General features: G+C 47.3%; 1 protein-coding gene across 1 annotated transcript in view; it reads left to right on the top strand.

Annotated features, from left to right (window-relative positions):
• Positions 1 to 13,191, top strand: part of LOC135519717 (melanocortin-2 receptor accessory protein 2A-like) — a 20,356-nt gene extending 7,165 nt beyond the window's left edge. Inside the window, exon 3 of the mRNA XM_064944947.1 lies at positions 12,693 to 13,191. Within this exon, the coding sequence (XP_064801019.1) occupies positions 12,693 to 13,191 (499 nt within the window). The remainder of the gene's footprint in view (positions 1 to 12,692) is intronic.
• Positions 13,192 to 14,369: the final 1,178 nt, after the last annotated feature.

Below are 14,369 nucleotides of genomic sequence, written 5' to 3'. Positions count from 1 at the left end.
TCCCTCTCTTACCTACATCCATATCTCTTTCTTCCCTCTCCCTGTCCTCTCTTACCTACCATCCATGTCTCTTTCTTCCCTCTCCCTGTCCTCTCTTACCTACATCCATGTCTCTTTCTTCCCTCTCCCTGTCCTCTCTTACCTACATCCATGTCTCTTTCTTCCCTCTCCCTGTCCTCTCTTACCTACATCCATGTCTCTTTCTTCCCTCTCCCTGTCCTCTCTTACCTACCATCCATGTCTCTTTCTTCCCTCTCCCTGTCCTCTCTTACCTACATCCATGTCTCTTTCTTCCCTCTCTTACCTACATCCATATCTCTTTCTTCCCTCTCCCTGTCCTCTCTTACCTACCATCCATGTCTCTTTCTTCCCTCTCCCTGTCCTCTCTTACCTACATCCATGTCTCTTTCTTCCCTCTCCCTGTCCTCTCTTACCTACATCCATGTCTCTTTCTTCCCTCTCCCTGTCCTCTCTTACCTACATCCATGTCTCTTTCTTCCCTCTCCCTGTCCTCTCTTACCTACCATCCATGTCTCTTTCTTCCCTCTTCCTGTCCTCTCTTACCTACATCCATGTCTCTTTCTTCCCTCTCCCTGTCCTCTCTTACCTACATCCATGTCTCTTTCTTCCCTCTCCCTATCTTCTCTTAACTACAATCCATGTCTCTTTCTTCCCTCTCCCTGTCCTCTCTTACCAACATCCATGTCTCTTTCTTCCCTCTCCCTGTCCTCTCTTACCTACATCCATGTCTCTTTCTTCCCTCTCCCTGTCCTCTCTTACCTACATCCATGTCTCTTTCTTCCCTCTCTTACCTATATCCATGTCTTTCTTCCCTCTCCCTGTCCTCTCTTACCTACCATCCACGTCTCTTTCTTCCTTCTCCCTGTCCTCTCTTACCTACCATCCATGTCTATTTCTTCCTTTTCCCTGTCCTCTCTTACCTACATCCATATATCTTTCTTCCCTCTCCCTGTCCTCTCTTACCTACATCCATGTCTATTTCTTCCCTCTCCCTGTCCTCTCTTACCTATATCCATGTCTTTCTTCCCTCTCCCTGTCCTCTCTTACCTACCATCCACGTCTCTTTCTTCCTTCTCCCTGTCCTCTCTTACCTACATCCATATATCTTTCTTCCCTCTCCCTGTCCTCTCTTACCTACATCCATGTCTATTTCTTCCCTCTCCCTGTCCTCTCTTACCTACATCCATGTCTCTTTCTTCCCTCTCCCTATCCTCTCTTACCTACATCCATGTCTCTTTCTTCCCTCTCCCTGTCCTCTCTTACCTACATCCATGTCTCTTTCTTCCCTCTCCCTGTCCTCTCTTACCTACATCCATGTCTCTTTCTTCCCTCTCCCTGTCCTCTCTTACCTACCATCAATGTCTCTTTCTTCCCTCTCCCTGTCCTCTCTTACCTACATCCATGTCTCTTTCTTCCCTCTCTTACCTACATCCATGTCTCTTTCTTCCCTCTCCCTGTCCTCTCTTACCTACCATCCATGTCTCTTTCTTCCTTCTCCCTGTCCTCTTCTACCTACCATCCATGTCTCTTTCTTCCCTCTCTTACCTACATCCATGTCTCTTTCTTCCCTCTCCCTGTCCTCTCTTACCTACATCCATGTCTCTTTCTTCCCTCTCTTACCTACATCCATGTCTCTTTCTTCCCTCTCCCTGTCCTCTCTTAGCTACCATCCATGTCTCTTTCTTCCTTCTCCCTGTCCTCTTCTACCTACCATCCATGTCTTTCTTCCCTCTCCCTGTCCTCTCTTACCTACATCCATGTCTCTTTCTTCCCTCTCTTACCTACATCCATGTCTCTTTCTTCCCTCTCCCTGTCCTCTCTTACCTACATCCATGTCTCTTTCTTCCCTCTCCGTCCTCTCTTACCTACATCCATGTCTCTTTCTTCCCTCTCCCTGTCCTCTCTTACCTACCATCCATGTCTCTTTCTTCCCTCTCCCTGTCCTCTCTTACCTACATCCATGTCTCTTTCTTCCCTCTCTTACCTACATCCATGTCTCTTTCTTCCCTCTCCCTGTCCTCTTACCTACCATCCATGTCTCTTTCTTCCTTCTCCCTGTCCTCTTCTACCTACCATCCATGTCTCTTTCTTCCCTCTCCCTGTCCTCTCTTACCTACATCCATGTCTCTTTCTTCCCTCTCTTACCTACATCCATGTCTCTTTCTTCCCTCTCCCTGTCCTCTCTTACCTACCATCCATGTCTCTTTCTTCCTTCTCCCTGTCCTCTTCTACCTACCATCCATGTCTCTTTCTTCCCTCTCCCTGTCCTCTCTTACCTACATCCATGTCTCTTTCTTCCCTCTCTTACCTACATCCATGTCTCTTTCTTCCCTCTCCCTGTCCTCTCTTACCTACATCCATGTCTCTTTCTTCCCTCTCTTAACTACATCCATGTCTCTTTCTACCCTCTCTTACCTACATCCAAGTCTCTTTCTTCCCTCTCTTACCTACATCCATGTCTCTTTCTTCCCTCTCCCTGTCCTCTCTTACCTACCATCCATGTCTCTTTCTTCCTTCTCCCTGACCTCTTCTACCTACCATCCATGTCTCTTTCTTCCCTCTCCCTGTCTTCTCTTACCTACATCCATGTCTCTTTCTTCCCTCTCCCTGTCCTCTCTTACCTACATCCATGTCTCTTCCTTCCCTCTCTTACCTACATCCATGTCTCTTTCTTCCCTCTCTTACCTACATCCATGTCTCTTTCTTCCCTCTCCCTGTCATCTCTTACCTACATCCATGTCTCTTTCTTCCCTCTCCCTGTCCTCTCTTACCTACATCCATGTCTCTTTCTTCCCTCTCCCTGTCCTCTCTTACCTACCATCCATGTCTCTTTCTTCCCTCTCCCTGTCCTTTCTTACCTACCATCCATGTCTCTTTCTTCCCTCTCCCTGTCCTCTCTTACCTACATCCATGTCTCTTTCTTCCCTCTCTTACCTACATCCATATCTCTTTCTTCCCTCTCCCTGTCCTCTCTTACCTACCATCCATGTCTCTTTCTTCCCTCTCCCTGTCCTCTCTTACCTACATCCATGTCTCTTTCTTCCCTCTCCCTGTCCTCTCTTACCTACATCCATGTCTCTTTATTCCCTATCCATTGTCCTCTCTTACCTACATCCATGTCTCTTTCTTCCCTCTCCCTGTCCTCTCTTACCTACCATCCATGTCTCTTTCTTCCCTCTTCCTGTCCTCTCTTACCTACATCCATGTCTCTTTCTTCCCTCTCCCTGTCCTCTCTTACCTACATCCATGTCTCTTTCTTCCCTCTCCCTATCTTCTCTTAACTACAATCCATGTCTCTTTCTTCCCTCTCCCTGTCCTCTCTTACCAACATCCATGTCTCTTTCTTCCCTCTCCCTGTCCTCTCTTACCTACATCCATGTCTCTTTCTTCCCTCTCCCTGTCCTCTCTTACCTACCATCCATGTCTCTTTCTTCCCTCTCCCTGTCCTCTCTTACCTACATCCATGTCTCTTTCTTCCCTCTCTTACCTACATCCATGTCTCTTTCTTCCCTCTCCCTGTCCTCTCTTACCTACCATCCATGTCTCTTTCTTCCTTCTCCCTGTCCTCTTCTACCTACCATCCATGTCTCTTTCTTCCCTCTCCCTGTCCTCTCTTACCTACATCCATGTCTCTTTCTTCCCTCTCTTACCTACATCCATGTCTCTTTCTTCCCTCTCCCTGTCCTCTCTTACCTACCATCCATGTCTCTTTCTTCCCTCTCCCTGTCCTCTCTTACCTACCATCCATGTCTCTTTCTTCCTTCTCCCTGTCCTCTTCTACCTACCATCCATGTCTCTTTCTTCCCTCTCCCTGTCCTCTCTTACCTACATCCATGTCTCTTTCTTCCCTCTCTTACCTACATCCATGTCTCTTTCTTCCCTCTCCCTGTCCTCTCTTACCTACCATCCATGTCTCTTTCTTCCTTCTCCCTGTCCTCTTCTACCTACCATCCATGTCTCTTTCTTCCCTCTCCCTGTCCTCTCTTACCTACATCCATGTCTCTTTCTTCCATCTCTTACCGACATCCATGTCTCTTTCTTCCCTCTCCGTCCTCTCTTACCTACATCCATGTCTCTTTCTTCCCTCTCCTCTCTTACCTACATCCATGTCTCTTTCTTCCCTCTCCCTGTCCTCTCTTACCTACATCCATGTCTCTTTCTTCCCTCTCTTAACTACATCCATGTCTCTTTCTTCCCTCTCTTACCTTCATCCAAGTCTCTTTCTTCCCTCTCTTACCTACATCCATGTCTCTTTCTTCCCTCTCCCTGTCCTCTCTTACCTACCATCCATGTCTCTTTCTTCCTTCTCCCTGACCTCTTCTACCTACCATCCATGTCTCTTTCTTCCCTCTCCCTGTCTTCTCTTACCTACATCCATGTCTCTTTCTTCCCTCTCCCTGTCCTCTCTTACCTACATCCATGTCTCTCCCTGTCCTCTCTTACCTACCATCCATGTCTCTTTCTTCCTTCTCTTACCTACATCCGTCTCTTTCTTCCCTCTCCCTGTCCTCTCTTACCTACATCCATGTCTCTTTCTTCCCTCTCCCTGTCCTCTCTTACCTACATCTATGTCTCTTTCTTCCCTCTCCCTGTCATCTCTTACCAACATCCATGTCTCTTTCTTCCCTCTCCCTATCCTCTCTTACCTACATCCATGTCTCTTTCTTCCCTCTCCCTGTCCTCTCTTACCTACATCCATGTCTCTTTCTTCCCTCTCCCTGTCCTCTCTTACCTACATCCATGTCTCTTTCTTCCCTCTCCCTATCCTCTCTTACCTACATCCATGTCTCTTTCTTCCCTCTCCCTGTCCTCTCTTACCTACATCCATGTCTCTTTCTTCCCTCTCCCTGTCCTCTCTTACCTACCATCCATGTCTCTTTCTTCCCTCTCCCTGTCCTCTCTTACCTACATCCATGTCTCTTTCTTCCCTCTCTTACCTACATCCATATCTCTTTCTTCCCTCTCCCTGTCCTCTCTTACCTACCATCCATGTCTCTTTCTTCCCTCTCCCTGTCCTCTCTTACCTACATCCATGTCTCTTTCTTCCCTCTCCCTGTCCTCTCTTACCTACATCCATGTCTCTTTCTTCCCTCTCCCTGTCCTCTCTTACCTACATCCATGTCTCTTTCTTCCCTCTCCCTGTCCTCTCTTACCTACCATCCATGTCTCTTTCTTCCCTCTTCCTGTCCTCTCTTACCTACATCCATGTCTCTTTCTTCCCTCTCCCTGTCCTCTCTTACCTACATCCATGTCTCTTTCTTCCCTCTCCCTATCTTCTCTTAACTACAATCCATGTCTCTTTCTTCCCTCTCCCTGTCCTCTCTTACCAACATCCATGTCTCTTTCTTCCCTCTCCCTGTCCTCTCTTACCTACATCCATGTCTCTTTCTTCCCTCTCCCTGTCCTCTCTTACCTACATCCATGTCTCTTTCTTCCCTCTCTTACCTATATCCATGTCTTTCTTCCCTCTCCCTGTCCTCTCTTACCTACCATCCACGTCTCTTTCTTCCTTCTCCCTGTCCTCTCTTACCTACCATCCATGTCTATTTCTTCCTTTTCACTGTCCTCTCTTACCTACATCCATATATCTTTCTTCCCTCTCCCTGTCCTCTCTTACCTACATCCATGTCTATTTCTTCCCTCTCCCTGTCCTCTCTTACCTATATCCATGTCTTTCTTCCCTCTCCCTGTCCTCTCTTACCTACCATCCACGTCTCTTTCTTCCTTCTCCCTGTCCTCTCTTTCCTACCATCCATGTCTATTTCTTCCTTTTCCCTGTCCTCTCTTACCTACATCCATATATCTTTCTTCCCTCTCCCTGTCCTCTCTTACCTACATCCATGTCTATTTCTTCCCTCTCCTCTCTTACCTACATCCATGTCTCTTTCTTCCCTCTCCCTATCCTCTCTTACCTACATCCATGTCTCTTTCTTCCCTCTCCCTGTCCTCTCTTACCTACATCCATGTCTCTTTCTTCCCTCTCCCTGTCCTCTCTTACCTACATCCATGTCTCTTTCTTCCCTCTCCCTGTCCTCTCTTACCTACCATCCATGTCTCTTTCTTCCCTCTCCCTGTCCTCTCTTACCTACATCCATGTCTCTTTCTTCCCTCTCTTACCTACATCCATGTCTCTTTCTTCCCTCTCCCTGTCCTCTCTTACCTACCATCCATGTCTCTTTCTTCCTTCTCCCTGTCCTCTTCTACCTACCATCCATGTCTCTTTCTTCCCTCTCTTACCTACATCCATGTCTCTTTCTTCCCTCTCCCTGTCCTCTCTTACCTACATCCATGTCTCTTTCTTCCCTCTCTTACCTACATCCATGTCTCTTTCTTCCCTCTCCCTGTCCTCTCTTACCTACCATCCATGTCTCTTTCTTCCTTCTCCCTGTCCTCTTCTACCTACCATCCATGTCTCTTTCTTCCCCTCTTACCTACATCCATGTCTCTTTCTTCCCTCTCCCTGTCCTCTCTTACCTACATCCATGTCTCTTTCTTCCCTCTCTTACCTACATCCATGTCTCTTTCTTCCCTCTCCCTGTCCTCTCTTACCTACCATCCATGTCTCTTTCTTCCCTCTCCCTGTCCTCTCTTACCTACCATCCATGTCTCTTTCTTCCTTCTCCCTGTCCTCTTCTACCTACCATCCATGTCTCTTTCTTCCCTCTCCCTGTCCTCTCTTACCTACATCCATGTCTCTTTCTTCCCTCTCTTACCTACATCCATGTCTCTTTCTTCCCTCTCCCTGTCCTCTCTTACCTACCATCCATGTCTCTTTCTTCCTTCTCCCTGTCCTCTTCTACCTACCATCCATGTCTCTTTCTTCCCTCTCCCTGTCCTCTCTTACCTACATCCATGTCTCTTTCTTCCATCTCTTACCGACATCCATGTCTCTTTCTTCCCTCTCCGTCCTCTCTTACCTACATCCATGTCTCTTTCTTCCCTCTCCTCTCTTACCTACATCCATGTCTCTTTCTTCCCTCTCCCTGTCCTCTCTTACCTACATCCATGTCTCTTTCTTCCCTCTCTTAACTACATCCATGTCTCTTTCTTCCCTCTCTTACCTTCATCCAAGTCTCTTTCTTCCCTCTCTTACCTACATCCATGTCTCTTTCTTCCCTCTCCCTGTCCTCTCTTACCTACCATCCATGTCTCTTTCTTCCTTCTCCCTGACCTCTTCTACCTACCATCCATGTCTCTTTCTTCCCTCTCCCTGTCTTCTCTTACCTACATCCATGTCTCTTTCTTCCCTCTCCCTGTCCTCTCTTACCTACATCCATGTCTCTCCCTGTCCTCTCTTACCTACCATCCATGTCTCTTTCTTCCTTCTCTTACCTACATCCGTCTCTTTCTTCCCTCTCCCTGTCCTCTCTTACCTACATCCATGTCTCTTTCTTCCCTCTCCCTGTCCTCTCTTACCTACATCTATGTCTCTTTCTTCCCTCTCCCTGTCATCTCTTACCAACATCCATGTCTCTTTCTTCCCTCTCCCTATCCTCTCTTACCTACATCCATGTCTCTTTCTTCCCTCTCCCTGTCCTCTCTTACCTACATCCATGTCTCTTTCTTCCCTCTCCCTGTCCTCTCTTACCTACATCCATGTCTCTTTCTTCCCTCTCCCTATCCTCTCTTACCTACATCCATGTCTCTTTCTTCCCTCTCCCTGTCCTCTCTTACCTACATCCATGTCTCTTTCTTCCCTCTCCCTGTCCTCTCTTACCTACCATCCATGTCTCTTTCTTCCCTCTCCCTGTCCTCTCTTACCTACATCCATGTCTCTTTCTTCCCTCTCTTACCTACATCCATATCTCTTTCTTCCCTCTCCCTGTCCTCTCTTACCTACCATCCATGTCTCTTTCTTCCCTCTCCCTGTCCTCTCTTACCTACATCCATGTCTCTTTCTTCCCTCTCCCTGTCCTCTTACCTACATCCATGTCTCTTTCTTCCCTCTCCCTGTCCTCTCTTACCTACATCCATGTCTCTTTCTTCCCTCTCCCTGTCCTCTCTTACCTACCATCCATGTCTCTTTCTTCCCTCTTCCTGTCCTCTCTTACCTACATCCATGTCTCTTTCTTCCCTCTCCCTGTCCTCTCTTACCTACATCCATGTCTCTTTCTTCCCTCTCCCTATCTTCTCTTAACTACAATCCATGTCTCTTTCTTCCCTCTCCCTGTCCTCTCTTACCAACATCCATGTCTCTTTCTTCCCTCTCCCTGTCCTCTCTTACCTACATCCATGTCTCTTTCTTCCCTCTCCCTGTCCTCTCTTACCTACATCCATGTCTCTTTCTTCCCTCTCTTACCTATATCCATGTCTTTCTTCCCTCTCCCTGTCCTCTCTTACCTACCATCCACGTCTCTTTCTTCCTTCTCCCTGTCCTCTCTTACCTACCATCCATGTCTATTTCTTCCTTTTCACTGTCCTCTCTTACCTACATCCATATATCTTTCTTCCCTCTCCCTGTCCTCTCTTACCTACATCCATGTCTATTTCTTCCCTCTCCCTGTCCTCTCTTACCTATATCCATGTCTTTCTTCCCTCTCCCTGTCCTCTCTTACCTACCATCCACGTCTCTTTCTTCCTTCTCCCTGTCCTCTCTTTCCTACCATCCATGTCTATTTCTTCCTTTTCCCTGTCCTCTCTTACCTACATCCATATATCTTTCTTCCCTCTCCCTGTCCTCTCTTACCTACATCCATGTCTATTTCTTCCCTCTCCTCTCTTACCTACATCCATGTCTCTTTCTTCCCTCTCCCTATCCTCTCTTACCTACATCCATGTCTCTTTCTTCCCTCTCCCTGTCCTCTCTTACCTACATCCATGTCTCTTTCTTCCCTCTCCCTGTCCTCTCTTACCTACATCCATGTCTCTTTCTTCCCTCTCCCTGTCCTCTCTTACCTACCATCCATGTCTCTTTCTTCCCTCTCCCTGTCCTCTCTTACCTACATCCATGTCTCTTTCTTCCCTCTCTTACCTACATCCATGTCTCTTTCTTCCCTCTCCCTGTCCTCTCTTACCTACCATCCATGTCTCTTTCTTCCTTCTCCCTGTCCTCTTCTACCTACCATCCATGTCTCTTTCTTCCCTCTCTTACCTACATCCATGTCTCTTTCTTCCCTCTCCCTGTCCTCTCTTACCTACATCCATGTCTCTTTCTTCCCTCTCTTACCTACATCCATGTCTCTTTCTTCCCTCTCCCTGTCCTCTCTTACCTACCATCCATGTCTCTTTCTTCCTTCTCCCTGTCCTCTTCTACCTACCATCCATGTCTCTTTCTTCCCTCTCTTACCTACATCCATGTCTCTTTCTTCCCTCTCCCTGTCCTCTTCTACCTACCATCCATGTCTCTTTCTTCCCTCTCTTACCTACATCCATGTCTCTTTCTTCCCTCTCCCTGTCCTCTCTTACCTACATCCATGTCTCTTTCTTCCCTCTCTTAACTACATCCATGTCTCTTTCTACCCTCTCTTACCTACATCCAAGTCTCTTTCTTCCCTCTCTTACCTACATCCATGTCTCTTTCTTCCCTCTCCCCGTCCTCTCTTACCTACCATCCATGTCTCTTTCTTCCTTCTCCCTGACCTCTTCTACCTACCATCCATGTCTCTTTCTTCCCTCTCCCTGTCTTCTCTTACCTACATCCATGTCTCTTTCTTCCCTCTCCCTGTCCTCTCTTACCTACATCCATGTCTCTTCCTTCCCTCTCTTACCTACATCCATGTCTCTTTCTTCCCTCTCTTACCTACATCCATGTCTCTTTCTTCCCTCTCCCTGTCATCTCTTACCTACATCCATGTCTCTTTCTTCCCTCTCCCTGTCCTCTCTTACCTACATCCATGTCTCTTTCTTCCCTCTCCCTGTCCTCTCTTACCTACCATCCATGTCTCTTTCTTTCCTCTCCCTGTCCTTTCTTACCTACCATCCATGTCTCTTTCTTCCCTCTCCCTGTCCTCTCTTACCTACATCCATGTCTCTTTCTTCCCTCTCTTACCTACATCCATATCTCTTTCTTCCCTCTCCCTGTCCTCTCTTACCTACCATCCATGTCTCTTTCTTCCCTCTCCCTGTCCTCTCTTACCTACATCCATGTCTCTTTCTTCCCTCTCCCTGTCCTCTCTTACCTACATCCATGTCTCTTTATTCCCTATCCATTGTCCTCTCTTACCTACATCCATGTCTCTTTCTTCCCTCTCCCTGTCCTCTCTTACCTACCATCCATGTCTCTTTCTTCCCTCTTCCTGTCCTCTCTTACCTACATCCATGTCTCTTTCTTCCCTCTCCCTGTCCTCTCTTACCTACATCCATGTCTCTTTCTTCCCTCTCCCTATCTTCTCTTAACTACAATCCATGTCTCTTTCTTCCCTCTCCCTGTCCTCTCTTACCAACATCCATGTCTCTTTCTTCCCTCTCCCTGTCCTCTCTTACCTACATCCATGTCTCTTTCTTCCCTCTCCCTGTCCTCTCTTACCTACATCCATGTCTCTTTATTCCCTCTCCCTGTCCTCTCTTACCTACATCCATGTCTCTTTCTTCCATCTCTTACCTATATCCATGTCTTTCTTCCCTCTCCCTGTCCTCTCTTACCTACCATCCACGTCTCTTTCTTCCTTCTCCCTGTCCTCTCTTACCTACCATCCATGTCTATTTCTTCCTTTTCCCTGTCCTCTCTTACCTACATCCATATATCTTTCTTCCCTCTCCCTGTCCTCTCTTACCTACATCCATGTCTATTTCTTCCCTCTCCCTGTCCTCTCTTACCTACATCCATGTCTCTTTCTTCCCTCTCCCTATCCTCTCTTACCTACATCCATGTCTCTTTCTTCCCTCTCCCTGTCCTCTCTTACCTACATCCATATCTCTTTCTTCCCTCTCCCTGTCCTCTCTTACCTACATCCATGTCTCTTTCTTCCCTCTCCCTGTCCTCTCTTACCTACCATCCATGTCTCTTTCTTCCCTCTCCCTGTCCTCTCTTACCTACATCCATGTCTCTTTCTTCCCTCTCTTACCTACATCCATGTCTCTTTCTTCCCTCTCCCTGTCCTCTCTTACCTACCATCCATGTCTCTTTCTTCCTTCTCCCTGTCCTCTTCTACCTACCATCCATGTCTCTTTCTTCCCTCTCCCTGTCCTCTCTTACCTACATCCATGTCTCTTTCTTCCCTCTCTTACCTACATCCATGTCTCTTTCTTCCCTCTCCCTGTCCTCTCTTACCTACCATCCATGTCTCTTTCTTCCCTCTCCCTGTCCTCTCTTACCTACCATCCATGTCTCTTTCTTCCTTCTCCCTGTCCTCTTCTACCTACCATCCATGTCTCTTTCTTCCCTCTCCCTGTCCTCTCTTACCTACATCCATGTCTCTTTCTTCCCTCTCTTACCTACATCCATGTCTCTTTCTTCCCTCTCCCTGTCCTCTCTTACCTACCATCCATGTCTCTTTCTTCCTTCTCCCTGTCCTCTTCTACCTACCATCCATGTCTCTTTCTTCCCTCTCCCTGTCCTCTCTTACCTACATCCATGTCTCTTTCTTCCATCTCTTACCGACATCCATGTCTCTTTCTTCCCTCTCCGTCCTCTCTTACCTACATCCATGTCTCTTTCTTCCCTCTCCTCTCTTACCTACATCCATGTCTCTTTCTTCCCTCTCCCTGTCCTCTCTTACCTACATCCATGTCTCTTTCTTCCCTCTCTTAACTACATCCATGTCTCTTTCTTCCCTCTCTTACCTACATCCAAGTCTCTTTCTTCCCTCTCTTACCTACATCCATGTCTCTTTCTTCCCTCTCCCTGTCCTCTCTTACCTACCATCCATGTCTCTTTCTTCCTTCTCCCTGACCTCTTCTACCTACCATCCATGTCTCTTTCTTCCCTCTCCCTGTCCTCTCTTACCTACATCCATGTCTCTCCCTGTCCTCTCTTACCTACCATCCATGTCTCTTTCTTCCTTCTCTTACCTACATCCGTCTCTTTCTTCCCTCTCCCTGTCCTCTCTTACCTACATCCATTTCTTTCTTCCCTCTCCCTGTCCTCTCTTACCTACATCCATGTTTCTTTCTTCCCTCTCCCTGTCCTCTCTTACCTACATCCATGTCTCTTTCTTCCCTCTCCCTGTCCTCTCTTACCTACATCCATGTCTCTTTCTTCCCTCTCCCTGTCCTCTCTTACCTACATCCATGTCTCTTTCTTCCCTCTCTTACCTACATCCATGTCTCTTTCTTCCCTCTCCCTGTCCTCTCTTACCTACATCCATGTCTCTTTCTTCCCTCTCTTACCTACATCCATGTCTCTTTCTTCCCTCTCCCTGTCCTCTCTTACCTACATCCATGTCTCTTTCTTCCCTCTCCCTGTCCTCTCTTACCTACATCCATGTCTCTTTCTTCCCTTTCCCTGTCCTCTCTTACCTACCTTCCATGTCTCTTTCTTCCTTCTCCCTGTCCTCTCTTACCTACATCCATGTCTCTTCACTCTCCCTGTCCTCTCTTACCTACATCCATGTCTCTTTCTTCCCTGTCCTCTCTTACCTACATCCATGTCTCTTCCCTCTCCCTGTTCTCTCTTACCTACATCCATGTCTCTTTCTTCCCTCTCCCTATCCTCCTTGATTCTGACATCTTATTAGTAGTCACACCTATTTCTCTTCTAATACACTCCTGGTCCTCAAATGTCCCCCATCTAGAGGAGCTGAGCCCTGTAAGAAGCGTGTTCGTCTGACCAGCTGTGTGGAGGACCTCCGCTCCCCTGCAGACCCTGACAACCGGCCCTGCCTACAACTGGACTCCTCTCTCAGCCGCTCCCTCTTCCACTGCTACATCAATGAGGAACAGGCCCAGGGGATGTCCAGGCCTAGAGCTGTGGGAGCACCCAGAGGAGGGCTGGTCCAGGGACTGGGCCGAGGCAGGTCAGGCAGCCCAGAGGAAGGGGTAGTGGTGGGGATGGAAGTAGGTGTCAGCCGTGCCCTGCAAGGGGATGCCATGTTGGGGGGGGACCGGACTGACCACAGAGAGGCAATGTCCCTGTCCCATTTCAACATCCCTAACGCTGTGAACTCCGAGCACAGCTCCACCATGGGGGCGGACGATCTGTTGCTGGGGGAGCCGCCAATCATCATGGAGGGGGAGTGTCGCTCCCATGGGGTCCATCACACGATTGACTGGGGGAACCACCAATCATCCTAGAGGGGGAGTGTCATCGACCATGTAGCGCCCTTCAGAAGATGAACTGTCCTGCCCATCACACAATAGACTATGGTCCTGCTTACTTCTCACACCCACCTCCCGTTAGGACATTATAGATAATTATGAGGACATCACAGGACTCACCAGCCTTATATAGAGTTGTGTCAACCGAATTCATGGAGGTTCAAATAAGTCCTAATCTAACATTGTGTTGTGCCAGTCATGTACAGTTCAAGCTCTCCTAATTAGTCTGTGGTTCCAGCTTCCTACACCACCTCCACTGTGTAACTGTACCTCCTGACATTTTCATTCTGTTCTGATTTGGTTCAGGCTAAAATACTGTACAGTCAAAATATATAAACATTTAATGTTAATTAACAGTATAGTTAAATATACATATGTGATATTCCCTACTTTTATAATCTTTATGTCAACAAGGTTGCCTACGCAGAGCCAGAACGTGACGTCACATCTCAACGCTAAACTGGAAGTCCAGCTTCATCAAGTTGATTAGAATGTTTTTGTATTTTTTTAATTTAACCTTTAACTAGGAAGTGAGTTAAGAAAAAAATATTTACAATGACAGCCTACCCCGGCCAAATCCTCCCCTAACCCGGACAACGCTGGGCCAATTGTGCGCCGCTCTATGGGACCCCCGATGACAGCCTGTTGTGATACATCCCGGGATTGAACCCGGAACTGTAGTGACGCCTCTAGTACTGCAATGCAGTGCCTTAGACTACTGCGCCACTCGGTCCCCCCGTATAGTGTTGGAGGCCTTGCAGGAATCAGATAAAAGGATGGCGACAACAGAAGAGGTAAGGAGAATTTGATACAACAACCAAAATGTACCAGAAAGGCAAGACTCTTCTCTTGGGTTTTCAATTCAACAGCAGTCTGAATGTTGTCCTGGTTCAGTACCTATTGTAGCACACCTGTTCCTCACTATAAACTGTCATAGACATCATTTTATATACCATGTGTCGCTCCTGTCAATGCTTTACCTACATGTCACATCAGTCTCGTCTGCCAAGTCTATAGAAGGTTGTGACTAAATACAACTAAACTCAGCAAAGATAATTAGTAAAAATCCAAATAACCTCACAGATCTTCATTGTAAAGGGTTTAAACACTGTTACCCATGTTTGTTCAATGAACCCTAAACAATTAATGAACAT

This window comes from Oncorhynchus masou, chromosome 29 (assembly GCF_036934945.1).
Source record: "Oncorhynchus masou masou isolate Uvic2021 chromosome 29, UVic_Omas_1.1, whole genome shotgun sequence".
In the NCBI taxonomy this organism is placed as follows: domain Eukaryota; kingdom Metazoa; phylum Chordata; class Actinopteri; order Salmoniformes; family Salmonidae; genus Oncorhynchus; species Oncorhynchus masou.
This window is presented reverse-complemented; position numbering and strand designations above follow the sequence as displayed.